Consider the following 24,726-nt stretch of genomic DNA (forward strand, 5'->3'; position numbering starts at 1 on the left):
ATAAATAAAATCAACAAAACAAAAACCAAATCGAGAATAATCAATAATTTTTACGGACTGTTCCCTGATTTGTCCCCCACCCAAAATAAATAAAGAAATTGTTTTTTCCCCCATAATGCTAAAAAAAAACTATGTATAAAAAAAGAACCAGTGTGCCACTACAAAGTTTGTAACAGATTATATTAGCAAAATTTGCATTATTTTCCATTTTTTGAGAATTACTGAGGATTTTTTCCATGCACCATTGGTTGTAAATCACTGGTTTGTGGAACAGAGGGAAGCCGTCCGTTTAACTCAGGGGTCTGCGACTTTTACTCTCAAAGGAGGCATTTTGCCTAATCTCACTTGGATATAAAAACCTTCCAGAGCCGAAAAAATAGCTTCTCAACAAAGACAATACAGTGTATCAAATTCTATACAGTTAAAACAATATCAAATAATTTAATGAGTTAATGGATTGGAAAAAATAACTCAAACGTGACAACACATGATCATGTCAGTCAACACATGCTAATGGTTCGTGTGATTTATTTTTGGATTAACAAATTGTTTTATCATAATTGTATTTGAAGTGAATGTCATTATTCACCAATACCCTCTGTAAAAAAAAAAAAAAAAAAAAACTATTCATGTTCTTTTTTTTTATTTTTTAAAGCTATAGGGAGCCATTGCAAAAGGGTCAAAGAGCCACATGAGGCTCCAGAGCCGCAGGTTGCAGACCCCTGGTCTGACTGACATCAGGGGGAAGTACTACGGTAGTCTCGGTCCTGGAGGAGGACGACCTGACTCTGCTGTAAAAAAACAAGAACAACCACAGACTAAGCTGCAGTGTTTGTGTGGTTGTTGTACACAGACGCCATGCTTGGGGTGGCCAACATGCCGGGCAGGTAAAAGCTGTTCCTCTGTTTCCTACTTCCGCACACCCTCACTTCATCAGCTTTAACCGACTGCTAGCACTGCTAGCTAAGTGGCTAAAGCTAAACGTCAACAGAGCCACTGACAACGAATGAAAACTTTATTTTTTTATTTTGCTTTTATTATACTTCATTTTGAGTAAACGCATTGTGTCCAATTATTCAGTGCACAGTTGATTTAACGTTTTTAATAGTTAAACTCTGGAGCGGTGTTTAGTTTGGTTAATTAGCTGTTAGCAGTTTTGCTAACTCGGCTACCTCCACAATAAATACGTGTATATTTGACACAATTGTTTAGCTCATTCCACAACATTAAGGCTATCAGTTCCCATGATTTTTCAATAATAGGGAGTATAAATATTTAAGAGAATACCCAAACAACTCAGTCGAACTAAAATATACTTACTAGCAGTTGTGACAGTATGAAAATATAGTTAATTTAAATCCACAATGCAATGTGCAGAATTACCAACAAAACGAGTGTTTACGGAGAAGATGAAAACCAACATTTGAGCTGCAATTTCAAACTTTTTCCCCTTTATTTTTGGAGTAAGTGATGTCTAATCCATTAATATCTGTGATATACAATATAATATTTAACAGAATAAAAAATATTGAGGTAGCAGCTTTAATAATGGGATTTATTTATTTATTTATTTTTTAACTGCATTCTCTCTATTTGCTTACATTCTACCTACTTCCCAAAAGTTGCAAAGCTCTGAAACATCACAAAATGCAAAGTCAGATATCGATTCACATTTGCATTCAACTTTTCTTATTGGAAGCTATAGTCATTTCTATCACAGACATGTCTTCCGTTTGTGATTTACACCTTTACTTCAGAAATGTAGCTGTATTTTTTGTTTTTAGTTTTAGTTCTCAGCAGTTGGCAGATCTATCGTAAAGCTATTATTTATTTTTTCAAACTTGTCTAGTTCAAAGGCTCACATTACCCAAATAAGCAAAATTAAATGTTCACGTAGTCCAGAAACACTCATAAATAATCATAAAATATCCCTTAATGTAAAGCAAGTGAAGTTTGGTTGTGAGTATACTGAGTTTTGATGAGTGAATAATTTATCAACAAAGGCTGTGAAAATGTAATGTAAGACCCTAAGTTCCCAAAGTGGGGTACAGGTACACAAATGGTCATAGGGGGTACATGAATAAAATATATTGCTACAAATTATACATTAGCTGATGTAAGACTGACAGATTATTATTATTTTATTTATTATATATTATTCCTCAACAGAATAGGTAAAATTCAGAGACAAATTTCACTGTAGGGCTACATTATGTGACATTACATCAGTGGTTCCAAACTTATTTGGGTCATGAGCCCATTTTAGGGTCTCCAGACACATTTTTTTTTCTTTCAAAGATTAGCTTTTGATAATGTGCATAAAGTGACAAGAATTTCCAGCTCAGAAATTGCGTTTTATTTGAATTAGATTTATATTTGTGAAAGTGAAAGTATAGACTATAGTTGTTTATGATTGTTTTGTGTGTGGTGTTATAATGGCATTTTTTTTAAGTCATAAATTATTAGACATTTCAGGGGACCCCATTTAAATTCCAGGTGTTTTATAAGTGTGCAGCTGTAGGGGGTACATGTCCTCAGGTTAAATGTTTGAAGGGATACGGGAATGTTAAAAAGTTTGGGAACCACTGCTCTAGACCACTGTTTCTCAAATGGAGGTACGTGTACACCTAGGGTACGCGATGGCACTACAGGGGGTACTTGAGAGAGAGGAAAATTAACAAATAAAGTGTCAGTTTTGGTCACCCCAGGCGCTATATGACCGGAAATTATGCTATAGAAATAAATCTATTCACAAGCCATTAATTCAGGGTTTTTCAACCTTGGGGTCGGGGACCCATGTGGGGTTGCCTGAAATTTCTGAAAAATGAAAACAGATTTTTGAATTTTTAAAATTATTATTATTATTTTTAAATTAAAACACACAATCTTAAACAAATGTTTTTCTTTCACTTTGTGAAATATAAATTTAGTTCAACTAAAATGCAGAAAAAATAAATAAAGATCTGAGCTCAAATATGATCAAAAACTAATTTGAGAAAAAAAATGTTTTTGGGGAAATTTTTGATATCAAAAGGGGGTCACAATCCGAAAAACTTTGGGAACCACTGGACTAAATACTGTTTCTTTCCACTTATTTACAAAATTAGATTCTTTAAAATAATAATAATAATAATAATAATAATGCATTGGATTTTATATAGCGCTTTATCAGAGACACTCAAAGTCGCTTTACAGAATTAAGGCATTATTCTTTCACTCCACACTTAGTGGTGGTAAGCTACTATTGTAGCCACAGCTGCCCTGGGGCAGAGTGACGCCATAGTGCGTCATCGGCCCCTCCGACCACCACCAACACTCACTCACACACTACATACATACTAGGCAATGTGGGTAAAGTGTCTTGCCCAAGGACACAATGACAGAAACCACTGCCCACGTTTGTCCAGCCAGTTCCTGGTCCATCATATTGCCGTCTTTTGTTTTTTGAAAGCTCTTTTTATTGAGATTTGCGAGTGTCTCTCCACTTCCGGGTTCTTCTTCTTTGTCTGTTTTAATGGCAGCGCTTCAAGGTTCTTCTTCCTCTTCTAATTTGTACGTTGCATTTCTGGAAACAAGACCCCGACGTGTTGTGTGTGAACGTACAGTGTGGCAAATCAGATCGTGTCAGTGTGAGCTGCGCACTTTCGGGTTCTGCACTTGAGTTTGAGCTGGAGCTGAGTACAATGATTGAAACAATCGCATAGTGTATGCCAGCCGTAACCAGGCCCAGACCTGTTTAGTTTCCGAGATCTAACAAGGTCAAGCAATGGCAGGCTGTTATGGCCACGATGTGTGTTATCACATGTTCATTCCATCATCATGCTTTATAGTTGTTTTTAAATAGTTTTCTAAGCAAAATGTTGCAAAGGGGGTACTTGGATTCAGAAATAACACAAAGGGGGTACTTGAGCCAAAAAAAATTGAGAACCACTGCTCTAGACCAGGGGTTCTCAACTGGTCTCACCCTGGGACCCACATTTTATCACAGTCATCAATTGTGACCCACTTTTTTTTTTTTTTTAGATGTCAACCAACCAAATTTAGTTTTTCATGAATGACTCTTGAAAACACACACGCACACGCACACGCACACAATCTTTTTAAAAATGTAATTCTATATATTTTCCTGTGCAACATGAATTTCACAGTATGCCTGTCAAAAGAAAAGTTTCTTTCAAAATAAAAGACAAGTCCAACATGAGAGACATTAAGTAGGCTATTTATTTATTTTTGACCAGCTGTCCACGACCCACCCAGTACAGGTCCGCGACCCACTTTTGGGTCCCGACCCACCAGTCAAGAATCGTTGCTCTAGACCATACGCATAAAGTCAAATGCTGAGGCAAAGTAGTCTATTTCGGCAGAAATGTGTAAAACTACAGAGTTTGCATAAAATTCTTTAATGGTTGAAAGACCTTAGCACCTGAAATATTTGACCAAAAATAAGTAATAGCTCAGCCAGTGAGCAGAGCGTGTTATTGAGTTTACATATTTCTCATCATTCTCCAACGGATCATCTGTGATCATTCTCCACAGATGATGTTGGAGACATGAGAAATGATACACACTGTTCTAACCTTGGAGTGGATTTATTATTCAGTCTCTTATATGAAGGCCCAGTAGGAGATGTAATGCACCAAACATTTGCTTTATGGTGTCCTGCTGCAGCATTGCAAATGCCCTGGCCAGTGCTGCCTGTGAACGATGCAAGAGTGGCTTTGCAGCGACGGAGAAAATTGTCAACAGTAATGGAGAGCTGTACCACGAGCAGTGCTTTGTTTGCGCACAGTGTTTCCAGCAGTTTCCGGAGGGACTCTTTTATGAGGTAATGCGCTCAGAAGTATTAGTCACTTAGTCTCTGAGAAATACTTCCTGCACTCATGCATGGTGATAATGTCTTTCTTTCTCTGTATAATAAATGTGAATGTTGCTTTCTTAGTTCGAAGGAAGAAAGTATTGTGAGCACGACTTCCAGATGCTCTTTGCTCCTTGCTGTCACCAGTGTGGTGAGTATCTTTGCCCTTAAGTCGCTTTTCGGTCTGACACAAAAAGCAGAACCATTGTACATTAGCATTTTTTTCCCCCACATTTTACATTTTCACAGTTTTTGTTCCTCACATTTTATTGAATTATTTTCTTGTAATGAAGCCATTGGAAGTCTTCCTAAAACATTTACTAAGGCTTCCATTTTTAAAATATAGTTGACCTGAGCCGAGTCACATGTTTATGCACTCAAGAAAGCCACAAGACACTTAAAAAAACATGCTGACTTAAGTGAAGGTCAGGGAATTTTGAAATATAAATTTAAACTCGCCCGTATTATCACTATGAAAAAAAAAGATTCAAATGTATTAGCGTATGTTTAAAATACACATGTGTACTTTTTTCTGTGCCCAAATTGGGGTCGTTGCCCACATTTTAGTAGGCTTAAAGCATTAAAATGCATTCACCATTGGCCTTGTCTGAAGTTTCCTTCGATAAACAATACAGGATACAGTATTATATTTTGGTATAATAACAAAGTGCTCATTAGAAACTTGCATGCAGTAGCTGATAGTTGCTAATCCCAATGAATTTTGAATATGTAAACTTTTGAGCTGGTTCATTCTGATCCCTCTCTCTTTCTCTCTGTCTCTCATCGTTTCTCTCAGGGGAGTTCATCATCGGTCGCGTCATTAAGGCGATGAACAATAGCTGGCACCCTGACTGCTTCTGCTGTGACATTTGCCAGGCGGTACTTGCAGATGTGGGCTTTGTCAAAAATGCTGGCAGGTTGGTGTCCTGTCTAATTACAGACTCAATATAACTGACAGCTTGTTGCACAAGTCAATTCTGTGGACTGGCGCACACAAATTTGCCTTTTGCTTTGACATTGAATTTGTAGCAGCTTTGACAAGAATATGTCAATAGTTTATTTTTGATGCTTTCAAATGATGCCTGTCTTATTTAATGGCAGGCACCTGTGTCGCCCATGCCATAACCGAGAAAAAGCCCGTGGCTTGGGCAAGTATATCTGCCAGAAGTGCCACGCCATCATTGAAGAGCAGCCACTGATCTTTAAGAATGACCCTTACCACCCCGACCACTTCAACTGCAGCAACTGTGGGTCTGTGTTCGCCCTGTAAACTACTGCTTGTGAAGGAAACCAACCCCTCACAATACAGTATACTAAAAATTGTCTCTCTCCAGGAAGGAGTTGACAGCTGAAGCCAGAGAGCTGAAGGGTGAGCTCTTCTGTTTGCCCTGCCATGACAAGATGGGCGTACCAATCTGTGGAGCTTGTAGGAGACCCATTGAGGGGCGTGTTGTTAACGCAATGGGCAAACAGTGGCATGTTGAGGTTTGTGAACAAGAATTACCTGTTAAATTTCTTTGTTTTTGGATTAATGTGACAAAATTCACCTCCGCTGCCATCCTTCTGAAGAAATTAAAACCACATTATGTTATATTACTATGTTATAGTTATGTTAATATATAATATACTATCATCAAATCATGAGTATTTTCATTGTCCAAAAAAATTGAAGCAACTTTTTAGAGTTTAGTTTTTTAGTTATTTTTATGGTGGGTGTGCACAAAGGTTACATTGGTGTAAAAAGTTGAATTGCAAGCTTATCAACTGAGATTAAAATGAGCCCATCCCACAATGATGAATAACTTTATTGTGTTACATACTCTACAATTGCTATTCATGTGTTAATATTTTCTTGATATAAGGACATTGAATGTATCTGTCCTAAGTAAATCACTGTCAGACCAAAAACTGTGATTGATCAGCAAGTATGTGAATGTCTTTTTAAAAGACTAAGCAAACAGATCAGGCTGTGACTGTGTCCATGGGGTGCTGAAAAGGCTTAATCGCAGCCTATAGTTCTAAAAATAATCCTAGAATGAAAATTAGTTGAATTGATTCTATTAAAACCAAGCTATCAGGAAAATACCAGAGTGCTATTGAGGTTGCCAGAGGGTTTCTCCAATGATTCCCCTGAAAAAATTCATCCATCCTTCTTCTCCTGCTTATCCGTAGTTGGGTCGCAGGGCCAGCATTATTAGCAGGGAAGCCCAGACTTCCCTCTCCCCTCTTCCTGCTCTTCCCGGGGGATACTGATGCGTTCCCAGGCCAGCCGAGAGACATAGTCTCTCCAGCGTGTCTTGGGTCTTCCTCGGGGTCTTCTTCTGGTGGGATGTGCCCTGAACACCTCACCAGGGAAGTATCCAGAGGGCATCCTAATTAGGGGCTTGAGCCACCTCATCTGGCTCTTCTCAATGTGGAGGAGCGGCGGCTCTACTCCGAGCATCTCCCGGATGACTGAGCTTCTCACCCAATCTCTAAGTGAGAGCCCACTCTAAGGAGGAAGCTAATTCCTGCCGCTTTTACCTGCCCGTCCTTTCGGCCACGATCAAAGCCCATAACCATAGGTGACGGTAGGAACAAAGAATGACCGGTAAATCAAGAGCTTCACCATGATGGATCGGTGCAGATGCTGCACCAATTTGCCTGTCAATCTCTCGCTCCATCCTTCCCTCACTCGTGAACAAGACCCCGAGATACTTGAACTCCTCCACTTGGTGCAGGATCTCCTCCTGAAAGACCCTCCTCTCCAGTACCCCTGAATAGATCTTACCAGGGAGGCTGAGGAGTGTGATTCATCTGTAGTTGGGACACACCCTCTGATCCCCCTGTCTTAAAAAGGTGGATCACTGCCCCGATGTTCATGTGATGCTACAGAGTTGTGTCAACCATGACAGCCCCTCAACATCCACGGCCTTGAGGAACTTTGGGCGGATCTTATCCACTCTGGGGTCATGCCACCAAGGAGATTTTTAACCACGTTGACAACCTCAATTCATCCCAATCATGCCCTCTCTAGGTCTCACTGTCTTTGCCAATGAGAGCGTTGATGTCCCCCAGCAAAACAGGCACAAACAGCAGTCAGGATCCGTCCCCCCACCCAAAGGCAAAGGTAGGCTACCCTCTCGTCTACCGGAGTAAACGCCAATGTACGGGCACTAAGTCGGAGGCATTAAGTATTGCCACCCCTGCTTGGCGCCTCTCACCAGTGGCAACTCAGAGTGGAAGAGAGTTCAACCCCTCTCAAGAAGACTGGTTCCAGAGCCTTTGATATGTGTTGAGGTGAGGCCAACTATATTTAGTCGAAACTTTTCAACCTCACGCACCAGCTCATGCTCCTTTCCCACCATAGAGGTGGTGTTCCATGTTCTTAGAGTCAGCTTTAGTAGCCAGGGATCGGCTCGCCAAGGCTTTCGCCTGCGAGTGGTGAGTCTAGTGGTGAGGCTGGCCCACATCATCCTTTCAGGCTGTGCTCGGCCATGTCGTGTGCGCAGAGACTCGGCTACCAGGCGATCCCCAACCCTAGACCTGGCTTCAGGATCGGGCCCAGGTGGCGTCTTTGTTGTTTTGTTGATTTGTGACTTTCAAACTGCCTTTTCTGACCCGTCACCTGGGACCTATTTGCCTCGGAAGACTTTACTGGGGGCATTAAGCCCCTGACAACATAGCCCCCAGCTCATTTGAATCAACAAAAGCTGTTTGTGTTTTGTTTATATTGACTGTTTTTAGTGGTCAGGTCCATATCTTTGACCTATAGGGATTTGTAAATGTATTCATGCAATCCATATGTAATATTCATTTTTCTGTTTGTTTCTACATAAATATTCAGAGTGTTCCTGTGTGCACTGGGAAGATGTTGATCTCTGGGTTTCACATGCCCTCATTAGGAGGAACATCTTCTCCATGTGTGCAGTGCACATCATCCTCAGTTTTACATGACCTCTTCATGGTTTGTGTTTGAGGGTCCCTCGTTTATTCAGCATTTGCTTTTGTCTGCAGCATTTTGTGTGTGCCAAGTGCGAGAAGCCTTTCCTCGGCCATCGTCATTATGAGCGAAAGGGCCTGGCATACTGCGAGACTCATTACAACCAGGTAGGAAAGACAACCAAGGCAAACATAGCTTTGAAGGAAATAGCAGACATTCAGCCAATTACAGCGCCTGATATTTTTGTTTCTTGCTAATCAAGCTCTTTGGTGACGTGTGTTATCACTGCAACCGAGTGATTGAAGGTGACGGTAAGTGTCAGTGTGCTGCAGTTAGTAATTGTTTAGAATTCTCAAGAAATGTGAACATTTGAAATCTCTTTCTCAGTTGTGTCGGCTTTAAACAAGGCCTGGTGTGTCAGCTGCTTCTCATGCTCCACCTGCAACACCAAACTAACTCTCAAGTAAGTAATGCACTATTTTACACTCTTCTTCCTTCCAAATCCTGTACTTTTCTTCCTGCTAATGGTTTCCTTCACAGATTACTGAAACACACTCTGTCTTGTGTGTAATTCACCTTCCTTTCAATAAACTCCCTTTTCTGACTCAACTTTTCTTCGTTTTCCCTTTTTCACGCTTCACTGACTGCATCTGTGGTAATTCAGAGATAAGTTTGTGGAAATTGACCTGAGGCCAGTGTGCAAGCTTTGCTATGAGCACATGCCCGAGGAGCTAAAACGCCGCCTGGCTCGACGTGAGCGTGTTGCCAAAGAGAAAAAGAAAATGCCTGCCGTCTGTCCGTAGAGTTATTGTTCTTTATGACTCGCATCCTGTCAGTCTGACCTTTTCTTTTAGAATGTGATTTGGCTTTTAAAAGGCTTTTTTTTTTTTTTTTAACACAGGGGCTTTGCCATAACAATATGACCACGAGTCTCACAAAATAGCCTGGAGTTGTTGTGTTATGGATTTCAACCTTTAAAAGTGTGCAAAAAGCTTTCCATAAGTTGGGAGATGATGCATCAGACATCATGAAGGCATCAGACGAGTTTATCCAGCACTTCTATAAGACGCTTTGTATTCCTCTAGCATTACACTGACATCAGGAAAAGGATCCACACATGGATGTACCAGTAGATGTTTTTAACAACATTCCACTAAGTGTGCATCTCTTGCACTTCACCATTCACATCATATACAATTTGTAGATTTATTTTTTCCTCAAATTGCCTTTTTATGATCATTACTGCTCAAAAAGCAAAAAATGAATACATTTGGAAACACTAGCCTCATTTTCTTCCCTTGTAAATGGTCATACGGTTATGGCTGATTGTTGTCTGTCTTTTTTTTTTGTTACGCATCAGTTGAATGCATCCAATGCTTTAAACGCAGCTGTATAATGTCTGTGTCATTAACATTTATCAACATACTAAAATGCCTGTGAATATTTACTAAATAAAAATAAACCTGTGGCCAACAATAGTTGTTCAAACTTGTGTTTTCGTCCTCACAGGAACAAGTTTGTTGAGTTTGACATGAAGCCTGTTTGTAAAAAGTGTTATGAGAAGTTTCCTCTGGAGCTTAAGAAAAGGCTGAAGAAGCTGGCAGAGTCGTTGGGACGCAAGTGAGCCGCTTCAGGAGAAACGAGCTGGCAGTGTTCTGCACGATCTGTGATGGGAGAATAACCAGGGGCGCAACACAAACGCCTGGCTTCATACCAGTACGTCAAGTCACAAACATGTAAATGTTGGATTGGTTTTGAAAGATATATATGTTGCTCTGGGTTTTGCTGTAAACACAAACAAGTGCTTGGACGGAGTGCTTTGTTTTAAAACATTCCTAAAATGATCAAATTTAATCATTTCAGCGTGAGTCACAGTTGGAAAGAAAATGTTTTGTTGTATTTACACCTGTGTATGAGTGTATTATAAATAAACTGAAAATTTAAATGACAAAACATAACTGAAATAGAGCCTTGAGTTTAGTGCAATAATTATCCTATCTGTTGAAGCAAAATGTGATTACAATTCTCCCAGTGTGAATAAATTTAAAGCAAATGCTAGGTACTTTGAATGATTATGAATTGATACAAAATGAATGTTTTATTAATCTGACATGCTCAACTATAATGTATGGTTTGCAAAATGAACTCAGCAAAGCAGAATTTAACACCCTAATGAAGTGCTTTATTCGTTAATGCAATAAATACAACTTTCAAGTTGCTATTTGTGTTGATGTCAAGGTTCTGTTTTTGTAGGATTTCAGCCATATTGACAGCAACTTTTGAACAGTTAAACACATTAGAGAAGAAACAGCTTCAGCTCTATCTGTCACATGCTTTTTGCAAGCGGACATTAAAGTCTTACACAGCACGTTTGCTTCGATAATCTTTCACATTTTAAAACAGTAAAAAAAGTTATATATTTTTTAATTTATTTATGAAAGCATACCAAAAAGATGCTGTCAAACCCTCCTACTAAATGATCCATAACATTTCCGTTACTGCATAGAGTGTTCAATTCAAAGAAAACATTGTACATGCTGTGTTTCTCACTTTACTTCTGGTATAAATCATCACTGGTCTTAAATTCACCTTCCCTTCATGTATCTCAGGGCCAACCTAAACAGTTGGCCCTGAATTGGTAAGCAATATTTAAGAAAATATTGGCCATATCACAGCATTCTAGCTTTCACAGTAGTAAACAAATCTAAAGTATTGGCAGGAGTGAATGTCATTTTGTAAACAGCAAAGGCTCTACAGAATCTGGGCTGTTTGTCTTTCATACGTTTGTTTGATTAGGCTTTAAAATGTGTGTTCGCAGGGATTGCATTCCAAAACACGATGGAAAAGATTATGCAAACATCCTGTCAACATGCATTCATTTGCATTATGTAACAAGGAATACAGTACGCTTATCCAGCAAGTAGTTTAGGGTTAAGGCTCATCTATCTGGATCAAAGTTCTAGAATGTCACATTTTCACTCTAATAATCTTGAAAACTTTTGAATCATCCTCTTATTTTATGGCCTTTCATTTATATCTATTTTTTTAATTCCCTGATGGGTTTATATATGGCTTGTGTTTCTAACATAAGTTATGGCTTCGAATTACATTATTATTTGTTTGTGGTTTTATTCATTTACCATCCTAAAATATACAAAGTGTGCTGGAGAACATTAAAAAAATGACAATGACAGCAACAAATGTTTAAATAATGACTTTATAACTATTACGGAGAATTTGGTTCCACAAAGACTTTACTTTAAATGATGTTCAAAACTGCAGTCATAGGACAAATATTTTATTTTTCATTATATAAACACCAAAATCCAGATCCAGGTGTGAGACTAAAACAATAGGGTGCAGTAAAGATACCCTAATTGAGACTAGTGTGGTATAGTGTTACTATGTGGACAGAACAACTAAAATATACACAAAAATGTTAACAAAAACACAAAAGACCACAAAAATACACATGAGAGAGTAATACCCACAACCATGAAATAACACAATTATGAAATGACCCCAGGAATAGTATATACGCTGCTGATGCTAATGCTCCTTCCCGCCTGCAGCTGTCAGACTATAATCACAACATTGGTAGCCTATCCACAGACAGCAGTCAGCAATTTTAGTGTACATATGTTTATATTCTGTTTTTATTGTGCAATGTCCTTTCTTTTACCAATGGCTTCCCTCTTTCTCTGTACTATGTACAGGCCCATGTGTGTATATATCTTCCATTTTCCATTTTTATTACGCTGTTTTAAGACAAAACCATTTGTTTCCTGCATTAATGCTCAGGTTGGTTTATATTCTAAATGCTGACATGAATGCCAAAATAATTATATGGTCCTCAGATCCGACCATTACATTGTGATAACAGTTGCCCACCTCTTCCATAGTGACGAGTTATCAAGGCCTCCACAAACCTGTTTAATCCAGCATTTGCTTCCTTTATTGTCATTAGATCAGCATGTGCCTTTTCCAAGCACTCAAAAATCAGTGATCATCTACTGTATGTTAATAAAATTAACAAGAATTCTGCAAAAGAGCCTTTGATGTATCCAGATGAGGCATTACAAAGGTGTGTTTGAATATAAGTGACTGAACAAGTAACTTAATGTGCTTCAACAAAGAGCTTGGCTCAGACTTTAAAGTAGAAGTCAAGCTACCGGTACTTACATGATTTGTTTCTAGAAATATTTTAGGAGTATTTAAAAGTGCATGGGTGAAGCTGAATTTCCTTTCAATTGTTGATGAGCGAGTGTTGGCTCCAGAATCAGGCCAGCTTGGGTGTGTTTGATCATTATTCACTGAACATTTCCTTCCGCCTTAAGGTACCTAAAAATCACCCCAATAATTGGGTACTTTTACTTCTGCTAACAAGATCACAAAAATTGTCAAAGGCAATGTTGTCTATGTAACTTATATGCACAGCCTAAATAATTGCTTTTTCTTGGTTCCGGCTGTGCAGCCCATCACACTGCCATGAGATGGACTGTATACACACTTTTAACTCTTAGCCAGGTTGACATTAGAAGAATAATGACTGGATGTGTTTTGAAAAAACTTCCACAGCTGATTGTTAGGAGATAGTGTTGGCATCGTGCTCCTGTACTGTGTTCTGAGATTTGATGGTGAACTCAAGAAGTGCAGTCTGAAAGTTGCCCATTCGCCAAAATTCATACCAAGGAGGGCTTTAAGGTCATTTACGTCACCAAAGACTAGCGCCAAACCGTTGAGGTCATTGCTTTTAACAGTGTCTATGTACTGATGCGGGAACTTCATCCTCTCCAACTACAAACAAAAGAACAGAAGAGAACCATAAATCATAGCTGAGATAAACATTAAATTAAGAAATACTTTTGGAGACTTTGTACGTAACGATATGTATCTATTGAGTTCATATGAAACTAAAACTTCTTCAGAAAACTGTATTTATCGTATTCAGGCCCTGGTAAAGGAACAAGTACAAAGCTACACAGACAACAAAGCTAAAGTCAATCAGACTTCTTGTAAAGGTAATATCATCAATCATAGATGTTCTTACCTCTTTACAGACGTCATCTGTGCTCATGTTAATCAGAGCGGGAAGTGGTAAAGGAGCAAGGTTCTTCATCCAACCAGACTCTTTCAGCTTGGAAGTCCCTCTGATCTGAGCCAGTTCCTTCCTAATCGAGTGATCCAGGTTAACTGTTGTCACTTCAAAAGTCTTCAAGTCATTTACAGTGAATTTAAAATCTACTGTGAGAAATCTCTCAAACATCTCCGGGTCTCCATCCTGCTCGAGGAGGTCCTGGATTTCTGCACTCATCACATACAGCTCTGCTTTGGACTCGCTGAAGACTTTCCATAAGGTCTTGGAATGCATGGTGCTGACAATATTTTTGCCATCAATTTCTGCCCTCTGCTCAGCGTCCTCCACACACTGGATGATCCAGCTGAGTCGGCAAGGCCAGTGATTGGCCAAGACCACCCACGCTACAATGTGTTTTGGTTGCGGAATGTCCTTCTTCAGAGCCTTCATGATGATGGCTGTTATTTGGACAGAGTTGATCACTCTCCTCATTGACATGGCATCATCCAACATGTACTGGTTCAGATTTCCGTCACTGCTGTTCAGAATGCTCCACACCAAACTCTCAATGACCTCTTCCTTCACATCCAGCTCTGCTGTGTCTATAAGGGTGTTTGACTCGTCTGTATCAGGCACGATCTCCACCAGTTGGACATCCGAGGAAGATGTATTTTTTCTGTGCGTTCTGTTCATGGGTGGTTGCTCAATGAATTTTGAGTGACTGGTTAGGTTGCTAAACAAATGGTGCTTTGAATCATCGCATAGTGGTGGGACTGTGAAGGGTAAAGTCACAATACGGTTCAACAGTGCATACGCTCTATCCTCCTTGCTGAAGCAGCCGTCAGCAAAGTTCACTTTTTCTATAAGAACATGAGGATTAACAGCCAAAATGGAAATATATGGACTCTCCTCATCTGAAAGCAGAATATTGATGGCCTCCAGAACGGCAACAATTTTCCTGGGAGAACAGCGGTCCAGGTTGGTGATTTGCAACACAACTCGAATCCTCCTCCTTTCAAACACCTCCATGAACTTGATGAAGCGGGACACGAGCCACATTTCTTTTCTGACTTCATTCATGAATCCGAGTTTGCTGCTGATCCGCTCATTGTCCATGGCTCTCCTGAGGTTTGACTCTAGGCTGAAGATGAAGTTCTTACTCATGCTAAAGCCATATTTTAGTGCAGCTACTGCAGGGACTCCTAGTGAGGCTATGAACAAGTGCCCCAGAACACCCAGGTGGTTGTTTGTTGTAGTTGCATTTTGGCTTGGCTTCACCTTAGCTTTGAGAAGGCCAACTGTCAGCAAACATATCCCCATGATAACTGGTATCATCAGAATGCACAGGACAAGACACCACAGGGGGCAGCAGCAAATCTTCTTGGAGCGCCAATCTTTGTGACCTTCCTCCTCCTTCTATGTTTCATTGAAATAAAAACCATAAAAACAACAAGTTTTTCATTGCAAGAAAATTTCTTAAAATTCTAATTTGATACTTTCCTAATAATCTTGGTTATTTCTTTAAAATGGAATACTGACAAATGTATTAATTAGATGAATAAGATAATACCAAAGCTTTGAATGTAAACTAAAACTTAATATAACTAATATTCTTTTTTAAACAAAGGAAAAACTAAATATTTTTTTTCTTTTTCTTTACCATAAATTACATTATTTCTCCAAGGTGGTCAACTGATTTAAAACTAAAAAAAATGTTGAATTAGGACAAATCTACTTCTGCACAATATCCTGATAATTTACTACAGGTGTGCACACACAAATCAACAACTGACAGCATAAAACTCTTTAAATTTGTTAAAATTATTTATCCAGATGTGTTTTGATAGGATGCTATGGTGTCAGATGAACTCACATTAATTCATCAATGAGTGTTAGCATCTGAAGTACTGAATTCTTAAATGGTTAACTAGATTGACCAATACGACTATTTAGGCATAAAACCATGATGTGCATCATTTTAACCTTGATATGAATCAGTATAAATATTTTGTCCTAATCACATTCAAACATTTGTGCATTAATTTTCAGCTGTTATTTGAGCTTCCATACACCGGCCAACATGGTAATGACATTGTAATGTAGTCCACAAAATCACCTTGAACTTCTACAGTAGAGCTTCTTATTTCTTGTTCTGGATAGCCACTGATTTGCATTTTTTGGGTCTCTTTTATTTAACTAGGTCAATTGGCAGCTTTGTAAAATGTCTGATAACAGTATATTTATAATTATCTGCTGTTTTGAGTTAGAGAGACATTTAAAACAAGATCAGGGACCAAACATTAGACCCCCTACAGGGTTCGTAAGTAACTTCAAAAAGTCTTTCATGGCCAAGTTTTTTCATTTTTGTAAAGCTGAAGCCTCATCTAAAAATACTGTTGTTCCAATATTTTTTCATTTTGACAACATATCAGCATAATGTTCATTGAAACCCATTTGGCAGGAAAACATTGATATTAAGAACAAATGCATCACTGTTCTCACAGCTATAAATGTTTATAGCTTTGCATAATCATAAACTGACATGGCTCGAAAGATTAGTTATTGTTTGATAAAGGAGAGGTAACAAAAATTCACAAACCGTCTTCATGAATTCGTCCTCTTCTCTGTATTGAAGTACACGGTACAGCACAAATTGTATCTTTCCAAAGTGAAATTGCATGGCTTGAAAGAGCCGGATGGCAATCCCAGCCCAAAGCAGGTCACTGCCTGCAAAATGCCAAGCACTAAAATGGACATAAATGAACCGGATATTACGGCGCTGCTGGTTTTCTTCAGTCCAAACTGGCCAGTAGAATATCAGTCGACCTATGAGTGCCATAAAACCAGTGAAGGATTGAGATGAGCGAGGCTTCGGGCCATCTTTGATGGATTTTTGCTCAATTCTGGAGGCCTCCCGGTTCATATACGCTAAGGAAACACACAAACACACTGCTGAATTATCATTATTTAGAAGTGTTTGGTTGCATCTGACATTATTACAAGTTCAGAGTTCTTAATTTATGTGAAACAAGACAAAAAGCATTGAAAGCTAAGATAGAGTAAAATTGTTCTGCTGACTGTTTGGAGTTTCAATGGTATGTAGACATCACCAGGAGAGCATCATGCTTGATTGAGTTTTTTCTATAAATATGTCCTCTGAGGTTTAAAAAAACTATTTACCACAAGCTCTTTCAAGGCGAAACAAGTACTTTCTATTTAAGGCTTTCACTGCAGCTGAACATGCTCTATTCACTCTGTTCAAAGTCACACCTCTACACATCTGAGTGAGTCATTCCTTATTATGAGTGCAAGAGGACTGAAAAATGTAGTGTATGCAAATCTTCCACTCAAACTTTTCATTCATTGTCCAACCTGCGTGTTCCTGTTCAGGGTCGCTGGAGTCTACTGGTGCTTATATGCACCAAAGAACATAAAGATTCATCAAGATTAGTCTATTACTAACCGAAATATTTGATAGAATCTTTCATAGTGTGAGGTCGAAGCGCTTTTTGATGTAACCCTGCTAAATAGATAAACGCCAGTGAATTAATATTGTGTCACCACCAGGGTTTGGGTCAATTATAATTGTAATCATGTAATTGATGATTTATTACAATTATGGAATAATTGTAATTGTAATTTTAAAAATCTGTTGCTGTTGTAATCGTAATGAAATTGTAATTGACTTTAGATAGTTGACTTTTTAATTGAAATTGCCATATAAATTCTATAAAAATTTTCAATTATAATTTAACGCAAAACTGGGCAACCATGATACACTTCTATGTACATGTAGTTCAACACATATGTAGTTAACAATTATTAAAATAACTTTCATATCAAGCTTTCCCACATTCTACCATTCAAAGAAGTTGAAATCTTGGGGTATCGTAACACAAAAAAGGCTTAGATGTCCACACCACAAATATTAAAACCTATATTTTTATTGATTAGGAAGCCTCACAAGGTAACAAATAGAAAGCAAATAAATTATATATATATATATATTTGTTTGTTTTCATAAGAAATGCTAGCAAAGTTACCACAAGAGGAAGGTTAAATTTTATTGTTATTTATTCCAGGCTCAGTTATTGTCCTTAATTGTAATTTAACTTTAGTAATTAAGAACGTAATTGTAATTGCCTTTCTGAGGATGAAAAAAATTATTGTAATTGGGAAAAATGCTGGTCACTGTAACCATAATTGAATATGTGTAATTGAAGACGTAATTGTATCTGAAAAATGTAATTGACCCCAACCCTGGTCTTCACAGTAGTGTTGTGATTTCACGTTTCCTCAGTCAGCATCAAGTTCTCTATGCAGCAGATTAACGACGATGACAGCGTTTGATTGGTGGTGGAAGTGTTAACACACTGGCTCTGTGAAGGCTGCTTGTCCTGAGGGTAGACGTGACAACTGTGTTTTTTTATTTAATCTATTTATGAAATCACTTCAACCAACCTGTGGTTATGTTTGCTCTGATTTCTGATGGTTTTATAGAGACAGGTGATGAAGCACATTGTTGCTACCATGGCTATGCTTAGTGGCATTCCATTGCTGTACGCCAGTGTTAGCACCAGTGCTGTACGTGGGAGGCTGGAGTGTGTTTAAAGGGTGAGGACAGGCGTGTGTTTACCTTCCGTTTGCTCCAGGATCATGCTACTCCGACTTAGACATGCAGAGTAGAGTCCGACGGTCGCAGGTGATGAAACCTTAGTCAGCGTTTTGGAGAGGGCGTATGCATAAACATCATCTGAAAGTAGATTTAAGTAGTTAAGATCAGCTAATTCACCCATCCATCCATCCATCCATCCATCCATCTAATGTCGCCTCACAGATGGAGGCCCTGGGTTTAATTCTGAGCTGGATGTCAGTTCTGGAATTGAGATTATTTTTTTAAAAAAGGTTTCTATAATGACAGACAATAATTTCTGTCATTAATATAAGTAAGGTATGCTTGTGTGATTGAGTTTGCATTGATTTGGTAACTAACTGGTGAGCTCTTTTTTGATCACAGATTGGCTTGGTTACAATGGGATATACAGTATATATATACAGTATATATATATACTGTGTATTAGTAAATGTACAATATAGAAATTTGTTAAGTGAACTTGTCTTGCAGAATTTAATGAGCCACAGCATAAATAACCACTAAATCTGTAACAAAAAATCACAGAAAAACAGCAACCTTGGAGACTCTGAGAGCACAAACCTCTTAAAAAATGAAATATATATAAGTTGAAAAGTATGGTCACCTCATTTTTGAAAGGCTGCGAAGAAATCCAGATCCTATCCAGATTAAACTCGGTGGAGTAATTATGAAACCAACTCAACATTAGTCAAGTTTCCTAAAGATTGGTCAGTTGACTCAATTATAAACTGATATATGATATATATTTTTGAATTTTAGCCAATTATGAAAGATAGGGATTTTTCAAACTGATCCAGAATCAGTATATTAATCCAGATCCAACTCCAATATTTTATGAAATCTTGTAAAAATTTGTGTCAAAATCTGTGAAGTACTTTTGATGTAATCTTGGTAACAGACAAACAAATAAATGTAACCCAGTGGAGATAATAAACATATATATATATATATATATATATATATATATATATATATATATATATATATATATATATATATATATATATATATATAAATAAGTGCACGTAGGCGTCGGTACTTTGAATGGGTCCAGTCTTGTTTATCTCACAAGCTTAAACTTAAACTCAGAACATCTCCCTCACAATATCCTATATATAACAAAATTAAATAAAAGTCCTGGAAATAGGTTAACAAAACAAAATACCATATACTGTATATATAAAAACGTGTATTGGCTCTTTACTGCCACCTATTGCCCATTGTTGATATTTAAAACCATTAGAGGGAACCATCACTTTGCTGTTTTGTCTTAGATCTTACCTGTCATGATACCTGTCAAGTTTTAGATTTGAAAATATGGAACATATTCTGGCACCCACTACGAGCCATCCTACCACCCCAACCATGCTCCAGTATCCCTTATATTTTCAGACAGGTGTACAAGAAATCTAAAATATACTTGTTAACCACTTACAAGATACAATTAGGTGATAGGAATGCGGTAGGACTACCTTTCTCGACATTGAAATGCTGTGAACATTCCTACGTTATAATAAAGCCTAAATGAAAACATAAAAGGTTACATGAAGCACATTTAATTTTTTTAATATATATTTACAGTTCATATACAATTCAAAACATTGCATATTTACTGTTAATTTCACATTGCTTGTTGTTAAGTTAGACATTTACATTTTAATTTAATTTCATATTTTCTTTTAAAGCTCATATCCAGAATTTCTAAGAAATCTATGTTTATGTATGATTCTTTTGAAATGCAAAAAAAATACCTAACTAGTCTTTTACTACGGTCCACTGCTGGTGGTCATTCATATACATTAATGTATATACTGTAAGTCCCGCCTTTGTCCTATAGAACCCTATACAAATGGACCATCATGGAAATAAGGCCACGCGTCACAACAGCAAACAGGTAAATATGATTTTGGCTCTTACCTGAACCATAGACCTATATCAATGCAACCCGATGCAAACTTATGTTCCGCGTTGCGTGTGCAGAAAAGAAGAGGCGTGGCTTCTGGTAGATTGCAGAAGAAGTGAGGCGGTTTAGGGCGGGACATCGAGACGTTTCTCAGAAACTAGCACGCTCACTCGTGGTTCATAAGTATTCACTAATGACTTATTTAGATTTGTTGCAGATTTTGCATCCTTTAACACTTTTTTGGAAGGAGTGTATATTTGCGGCGCTTGTGCTTGGTGCATTTTTCATGCCGACTTACGTTGTTCCTTCCCACGTGGGAGACGCTAAAACTTTCAGTTAGAAATCGCACACAACGCATAACTGTGCCCCATCCTGCTCCTCTTTAGGAAGGTATATTCTCTGTCCCATTTTCCACGGTATTTAGACAAGTTCTTTGTTTTATTTTACATCTGTCTTTTTAGTTGTTTCCGGGTTTGTTGCCGCTGGGTGCACTAAATTCGCTAGAACTGCCACCCATGCCACTTCAGGTGGCAGTTCTCACGAGGCAAGTGACAGCATTCTGTTTGGAGAGGCAGAGGAATGTTTTTATTTATTCATCTTTTAATTATTATTATATTATAATACAGGATGGCGGGAAGAGGGGTAAAATACAGTCATTTCCCTCCCAAAATGGGAGACTTGACAGATATGCACATAGTGGGAGGTAAATGGGACAAGATGTAGAAGTTTAGGACAATTATTTAATGCTAATTATTGAGTGTATGTTTACTGAAGCTCTTATGGGTGATGTAATCAGATATAAAATCCATTCTGTTTCAACTTGTTCTGGAAGACATATTCCATACAAATGTTTTGTTTCTGGTATCTTTGTATTCAACCACACACACACACACACACGGGATCAAGACCACCTGCTCACCCATTGCAAAATAAGCTTTGCCTGCAGCTCTGCTTTACAGCTGTTCCATAATGTGAACAAATACAAACTGTACCATGGACCAGTGGAACCTTCAAATGTAATGCAATCTTAAATGAAGAGAGAGAGAAGAGGGGTCATACATGTTAAGTGCATGTATCAGAATGCCCTTGAAAACATGCGCTTGTACTGCTAAATAAATGCAGCACCAATACAATATCATTGGTTTCGACAAGGTTGCTCGCACACAAACGTGGTATAAGTTAAAGAACATTTTATGTATTTTATGCCATGTTTCCTGCTTCCGTGAACCCTGAGAATGAGAGTTCCGATGTTAGAAAAAAAAAAAAGAGCCAAAAGTAAAATAAGAATGTAAAAGATGGAGATGAGAATTGAAGGGAGGATTTTCTTTGAGATGAGAGACAGAAAAGTTCAGAGTCCATTCTAGCCGGCAGTGAGGCAGCCATTAAAGGCAGCTGTGAATGTTTCATTAACAAAATGAAACTAAAAGCATAAAGGAGGCCTTTCAGCACAGTGTCACTGTTCTGCACAAATTACCCTGAGCTAACTCACCTTTTGTCGAATTCTTCATGGTGACTCTATGACACAAAGCACTCATGGAAAACGTCTTCAACCTTTGAGGAGGAGAAAGCAGCGATCATTGTGGAGGAGGAGGTGTGTCAGTACAAGTGTGTGTGTGTGTGCTGTTTAAAGACTTGTCCTCCCTTTCCTCATTTTCTCCCTCTCATCAGATCATGATGGATGAATCTTTTTTATCGGTGATGTCATTTGCAAATGCCACATTAGCCAGAAGATGTGTTTGTTGTACGCTAGGACATGTTTGGTAATGTGCAATGTACATGATTCTCATTAGCCACCATCTATAATTAGTTCATCAAATGCATGCAGTTGTTTTGCTAATGTTATGACATCAATTACTGATGCAGTGGAACAGTAATCCGATAGTGGCTTTTCTCATTCAGGAAAAGTGTTGAATCATCTAGTTCAGTGGCTCTCAAACTTTTTTGGCTCAAGTACCCCCTTGCTCTTATTTCTGAATCCAAGTACCCCCTTTCTCCGACAACAACATTTTGCTTAGAAAACTATTTAAAAACTACTATAGAGCCATAATTATGAAATGAGCATGTGCTAACACACATTTTAAAGAATCTCATTTTGTAAATAAGTGGAATGAAACAGTATTTAGTGCAGTGGTTCTCAAACTTTTTTTGGATCGCGACCTCATTTTGATATCAAGAATTTCTGGCGACCCCAAAGACATTTTTTTTCTTGAATTCGTTTTTGATCATGTTTGAGCTCAGATTTTTTTTTCTTTTATTACATTTTACAACCCTGGATCAACCTGTCACTGCGAAATGTTCATGGACATAATATTTTCATTTAAATGTTCACCTGCACTACTCATCAATGCACTACTGCACTATTAGCTTATTATTATTATTATTATTATTATTATTATTATTATTATTATTATTATTATTATTATTATTATTATTATTATTATTATTTTTATTTAGTTTGCACATATTAGTCTAACTACTCTTATATTTATGTTTATACTACTTTTTTTATTTATTTTTCTTTATTCTAGTTGATTGTTATTATTTAATGTTACACTATCAGAGAGAGCACAGGTCACCAAAACAAATTCCTCGTGTGTATTCATACACTCTTGGTCAATAAAGTTGATTCTGATTCTGATTCTGATTTTAGTTGAACTAGATTTATATTTAATAAGTGAAAGTGTAGAAATACATTTGTTTAATATTGTGTGTTGTTTTCATTAAAAAAAGAAAATAATTAAAACATCTCAAAAATCTATTTTAATATTTTCAGAAATTTAAGGCAACCCCATTTAAATTCAAGGCGACCGCACATGGGGTTCCGACCCCAAAGTTGAAAAACCATACTGATTTAGTGGCTCCTGAATACATTTCTATAGTTTTTTTTTTTTTTAATCATTTCCAGTCATCTCACACCTGGGGTGGGACCAACACTGACACCTCCTGTAGTCCCATCACGTACCCCCATTTGAAAAACCCTGATCTAGTTGACCAAAGCTACCAAAGTTTATATCCCTTCAAACTCTTACACTATACCTAAAAATAGTGTTTTCACTATAAATAGTAGGACTGGGATGATGTTTTGTAACAATTTGATTTTACCACGATACCTGGGTGCTGATTTGGTTTATATTGCATTTCATGATTTATTAAGTATTGCAATTTGATTGTAACGATTATCACAATTTTAATATTTTTATTTTCCTTATCCAAAATCAAAAGTTGAATCATACTCTTGTGATAAAATCACAGTTAGTTGGTCTGCCATTTATTTCAACTGCACTAAAAAGTGAACTATTCTACATGTAGTGTTAATCCATGACCACATATGCAGACATAGTAAAACAAAAATAACTCAAAAATAATTACGATATATTGTAAACTTTCTCTCACCTCTAATAGATGAATTTACTATTAAAGCCATTTAATTGGTTTGTACAATTTAACTTGGGCAGCATCAAAAACAAATCATTTCCCTCCTAAAATGAACCCCGTTATTTTTGTTCAAACAACCTTCAGTGATTGAGTGCGATGAGAAAAGAATAGATAGAATTTAAAACTGACTCAGTTTTGCTCACTTGTTTGCTTTTGAAGGTGTGCGTAATTTTACAGATGGGATTTGGTGAAAAGAATGCATACATGCACAAAGTAAGTTAGTGGTTGTCTTTTGATCCCTAAACACTGAGTAAAGGTCATTCAAAGGATCTCATTTTTTAAGAGGAAGCACAGGAATGTCTTCCACAGAGATCAGTCTTCTTTTTACCTTTGTGGACACAGACGTGTCAACCGTTCAGCTTTGTTAATGATTACGAATAGTTTTGTTCTGTGCGAGCAACATATTTCCCTAACTGCTTTCTTGTTTGTACTTGTTCTATAAGGTTTAGAATGTCAGCGTTGAACAGAGTTACTGACAGTGTGTAAGTGTCAGTGTTCACTATTTAATATATCATCTGAATGTGTTTAAATGCATATTCTGAAAGCTGTGTGTTGCAGCTTTAAGCTTCTATAAACTATGGTATGTCATCACTGGTATCAGTGCAGGAACGAGTTTACCTGGATTCCTCAAGATGTCCCGGTCGTTTTTTGATGTCAACTTGAGCTTGTGAGTGGACAGGTAAAGGCAGGGACAGCAGCTGCTCAGGTGAGCTGAACTTTACACCATTCAGCCTGGGAAGACTTTAAACCACGATAAGAGAGAAGACAGAACCTTCCATGCAACAGGCTGCGTCTGTGTCTTGGATACTTTCCAGGTAGAGAGAGCACATGTTCACAAAGGTGAATGTAATAGATTTCAATTACTCACGTTAATGTAATA

The 24,726-nt window shown here is 37.7% G+C and overlaps 2 protein-coding genes across 8 annotated transcripts; one reads left to right on the plus strand and one right to left on the minus strand.

Moving 5' to 3' along the window:
* Window positions 1–684: 684 nt before the first annotated feature.
* On the plus strand, window positions 685–13,976 carry LOC114454792 (LIM and senescent cell antigen-like-containing domain protein 1). 5 transcript variants are annotated; one of them, XR_003672635.1, is made up of 11 exons: window positions 685–887; window positions 4,669–4,825; window positions 4,940–5,006; window positions 5,652–5,772; window positions 5,957–6,106; window positions 6,190–6,340; window positions 8,852–8,944; window positions 9,040–9,088; window positions 9,165–9,240; window positions 10,287–10,493; window positions 13,838–13,976. XR_003672635.1 is itself a non-coding variant. In XM_028435561.1 (11 exons), coding segments are annotated over exons 1-11 (1,026 nt in total). In that variant the 5' UTR covers window positions 685–858; the 3' UTR covers window positions 10,289–10,942. The 5 variants fall into 5 exon arrangements, 4 of the variants coding, with proteins under 4 accessions (XP_028291362.1, XP_028291384.1, XP_028291371.1 ...); XM_028435561.1 differs by lacking the exon at window positions 13,838–13,976 and adding an exon at window positions 9,442–9,572 and having other exon boundaries at window positions 10,287–10,942; XM_028435583.1 differs by lacking the exon at window positions 13,838–13,976 and adding an exon at window positions 9,442–9,530 and having other exon boundaries at window positions 10,287–10,942.
* On the minus strand, window positions 11,979–24,726 carry nkpd1 (NTPase, KAP family P-loop domain containing 1). Of its 3 annotated transcripts, XM_028435546.1 has the most exons (6): window positions 24,465–24,726; window positions 21,901–21,962; window positions 18,491–18,607; window positions 16,454–16,803; window positions 13,828–15,270; window positions 11,979–13,574 (listed from the first exon to the last, which is right to left on the minus strand). In XM_028435546.1, the coding sequence occupies exons 2-6, from the start codon at window positions 21,944–21,946 to the stop codon at window positions 13,290–13,292; spliced, it is 2,241 nt and encodes a 746-aa protein (XP_028291347.1). In that variant the 5' UTR covers window positions 21,947–21,962; window positions 24,465–24,726; the 3' UTR covers window positions 11,979–13,289. The 3 variants fall into 3 exon arrangements, with proteins under 3 accessions (XP_028291347.1, XP_028291355.1, XP_028291338.1); XM_028435554.1 differs by lacking the exon at window positions 24,465–24,726 and having other exon boundaries at window positions 16,454–16,782; window positions 21,901–22,594; XM_028435537.1 differs by lacking the exon at window positions 24,465–24,726 and having other exon boundaries at window positions 21,901–22,594.

The sequence above is a fragment of the Gouania willdenowi genome, chromosome 3, assembly GCF_900634775.1.
Source record: "Gouania willdenowi chromosome 3, fGouWil2.1, whole genome shotgun sequence".
NCBI lineage: Eukaryota > Metazoa > Chordata > Actinopteri > Blenniiformes > Gobiesocidae > Gouania > Gouania willdenowi.

Bases quoted from the DNA above. Each gene is read 5' to 3' on its own strand.
- LOC114454792 (XM_028435558.1), top strand. From the start codon at position 859: ATGCTTGGGGTGGCCAACATGCCGGGCAG. The intron at 888-4,668 runs GTAAAAGCTGTT...GTCCTGCTGCAG, and splicing joins GTGGCCAACATGCCGGGCAG to CATTGCAAATGCCCTGGCCA. The intron at 4,826-4,939 runs GTAATGCGCTCA...TTGCTTTCTTAG, and splicing joins CGGAGGGACTCTTTTATGAG to TTCGAAGGAAGAAAGTATTG.
- nkpd1 (XM_028435546.1), bottom strand. From the start codon at position 21,946: ATGAGTGCTTTGTGTCATAGAGTCACCATGAAGAATTCGACAAAAG. The intron at 18,608-21,900 runs GTGAGTTAGCTC...ATCTACTTTCAG, and splicing joins CATGAAGAATTCGACAAAAG to ATGATGTTTATGCATACGCC. The intron at 13,575-13,827 runs GTAAGAACATCT...TTTTGTTTGTAG, and splicing joins CAGATGACGTCTGTAAAGAG to TTGGAGAGGATGAAGTTCCC.